Source organism: Centroberyx gerrardi, unplaced genomic scaffold (assembly GCF_048128805.1).
Source record: "Centroberyx gerrardi isolate f3 unplaced genomic scaffold, fCenGer3.hap1.cur.20231027 Scaffold_129, whole genome shotgun sequence".
Taxonomy (NCBI): Eukaryota; Metazoa; Chordata; class Actinopteri; order Beryciformes; family Berycidae; genus Centroberyx; species Centroberyx gerrardi.
In genome coordinates, this window is record NW_027605268.1 from 1 (window position 1) to 3127 (window position 3127).

Sequence of the window (3127 nt, forward strand, 5' to 3'; positions counted from 1 at the left end):
GTAAGCAAAAGTATTCAGTAGGAGAAGCTTGAAGAAGGAAAGAAGAGTTACAGAATTTCTATGTCGCTAGCCTGGTGAATCTTGGCAAAAATAAAAAGGGAGCACACTATGCCAAGATACTGTAGCTTCCTTCCCACGGCTCTACTTCCCTACAGAATGGTTAGAGTACAGCCCTGACTCACTGGTGATGTCATAAACTACCACAGCAATGGTGGAGTCACGGATGTAGCTGGGAATTAGGCTACGGAAACGCTCCTGTCCAGCAGTGTCCCACAGCTGGAGCCGGACCTGAGGAGTGGAACGGGGGGGAGAAGAGAAAGAAAAAAAAAGAGGGGAAAGACAGAAAAGAGAAAAATGGAGAACAGGAAAGACATAAAGGAACTGCAAGCCAAGCAGCAGAGATGAAAATGGCCTTTTTCACGGAGGAATAGGGAAAATCATTCAAATGCAGTATAGGGTCAGAGAGGACCAGCTTGTGAGTGACGTTCCTCTGACAAGACATGCACAAGGAGCCCCTGCTGAAACGTTATTTAGGTTGTTATGGCGGTTCTCTGCCCATAAGGCGACATCTGAAGGCATTTTCCTTTATTCCTGACATCAGCCCCATTTGTAACAGCATTTAAGAAGCATAAACCCCTCTGGACACTGAACTTCAGAGCTCCATCAAAACTTCAACTGGAGAAATGCTTCAATGTATCTAAAGCAGACGATGCTCTCATTATGCTGTCCAGTGGGGTTGCCAGGCTGGTAAATGCTCTTTTTCTGCCCTTCCGCATACTAAGGGAAGGACAAGGAGGCGAGGCAAGGCCATGATACCTACTGGCTATGTCATAAACCACCACAGCAGCGGCTGAGTCGCGGATGTAACTGGGGATGAGGCTGCGGAAACGTTCCTGTCCGGCTGTATCCCAGAGCTGCAGCCGAATCTGTGGCCAACCGTGCAAAGAACGTGGGAATGGGTGGATTTCATGACCCAGCAAAAGGATGGAAGGAAAAAAAACTTGAAATGATGATAGAACTAAAACCACGTCATAGGTCTAACAAAATGAATGGTAAAATGAGGTAACAACACAACGTGAAATGGTGAAAGGATAGCCTAATAATCGGTGGTTCCTACATAAAAAGCAGACTAAATGCATGCTTTAAGTGTCCTTAAGAGTTAACACTAAGGCAATGGGAATGATCAAAATCACAGTGAAAATGACAGAGCTTACCGTACGATCTTCTAGGTACATGGTTTTCGACAAAAAGTCGATGCCAATTGTTGCCTGTGAGACAATTATTGCATTAAAGCTTAGTCATCTGCACAATAATGGATACTGCATGACTCAACAGGGAAAGGTGTTCTAGGAAACTGCTCACACTATATTCGTTATAGGGACATATTTCAAAACACACTTGTAGTCAGTGTGTAAGAGCAGGTATAAATCATACACAGATGGTTATGTCACTAATTCCATATATATACAAATATATGTTGTGAAGACTTGTTAAATTTATATTTACCTGATAGGTGTTGTCGAAACTGTCATACATAAACCTGGTGATAAGCGAGGTCTTTCCAACTGTATAGACAAGGACAGAAACATATAGGCCTACGTTTAGATGTGTCCTGCCACTCAAAGGTAGAACATAACATACATGGCCAAAACTTCATTACTGACATCATGCACTCAGGATGCACCCACAATGATTTGGAAATCTCACAAAAAATCAATATGACTCAGTGACATTGTAATATGGTCATACTGAGTAAAGTGCTATCATCATTGATGCGATGTGGACTACTGAACCCACGCGCTGAGCTGGCAATTAGGGTGGAGCCACAAATCTCGGATTATGGAAATCGACTTTTTACATTTGTCCCGTTATGGGACAATGCCATGGGTAAATTAGAAAAACAATTCTAGAATACAATCACGTCAAATTAACGACAGTGTAAATGCTCTGTGGCTAGCGTTAAATGGCTGAGGCTGGATCAGGCAGATTGGCCTGGACCCACTGGCCGACGTGGCTTTTCAAGAAGCATCTGTGGGTACCAAGCTAGTGAGTTAACAAGCTAACAGCTGACTAACACACAACACAACGCTACATCAACACATTAGGGTGACTTATTTAGCCCCCTAGCCGCATGTATGAGGTCTTGTTTTGGAAACAAAGATTCGTACTAAGCTCTTGGAAATCCCATTAGGGGTAAAATTGGTTAGCATACGTCAATATTATGGCTTGCATATTTTAGCCTAGCACAGCTAATGCTAGTTAGCCAACGTTAGCGGCAGAGTTACGTGGTGAGATGATGCTGATGCATCATACACCATCGGTCAGGGAAAGGACCCTTGTCCCACAGCCTTTATTTAGAAACAATCCAGTATGTAGCTTAATTAGTTGTTCTCACTGTTTGCTTTGATAGCAAACAGCTGGTCAAACTGGTAAGTACTAATGTTGGCCTTTTAAACGAGCAGTGAGGTGTTTGGCTAGCTCAGCGGGGTAACGTTAGCTAGCTAGATAATGACATCATCACAAGTGACAAAACTCGTCCGAACCATCACCTTTCTCTCGGCCCACTTCGACAGTTAACTAAAAACGTCTCGCCCTGTATCAGCACCGGCTGATGATGCCCAGTCGGTACCCCGCTAGCCAGTAGCAGGCTAGCTCAGACCAGTAGCAAGCTAACGGTTAGCTCACACCAAATTAACACACGGCTCAAATACATCGTCCCCAACTTACCACTTTGCTCGCCTAAGAAGACGAGTTTGAACTTTCGTAGAGGGTTGCCAAACTCTCCACCGCCGGTCGTGGTTGACATTTTATCAAAAGATAAACAACAGCTAGCTGATTTAGCTAATGATGTCTAGACCGTAGAGGAGCAAATAGTGTATCTTGCACTAGCTACCACTATTGTTGCCTTGAGCTTACGGAAGTGAAATAGCGCAACCAAGCGGTTAACGGCAAACATAAATTACAAAGATAAATCACCCTAGTATAGAGCTTCATTTGTGTCCGTATTGCAATATTTCAATTTCGCTTAGTTCGCAGATTAGTTATGCTAGGCCGAGCACAACTGATCTGCAGGAATTTTTCAAAGTATGTGGCTATAACCACGGGTATAAAGAGTAACAATAACTGG

The 3127-nt window shown here is 43.6% G+C and overlaps 1 protein-coding gene across 1 annotated transcript; it reads right to left on the bottom strand.

Moving 5' to 3' along the window:
* Positions 1-182: 182 nt before the first annotated feature.
* LOC144538344 (ras-related protein Rab-6A-like) lies at positions 183-2894 on the bottom strand (the record flags this gene model as incomplete). Its single annotated transcript, XM_078282407.1, has 4 exons — positions 2728-2894; positions 1507-1565; positions 1215-1268; positions 183-288 (listed from the first exon to the last, which is right to left on the bottom strand). Coding segments are annotated over exons 1-4 (298 nt in total), but the record flags the coding sequence as incomplete, so codon positions are not given.
* Positions 2895-3127: the final 233 nt, after the last annotated feature.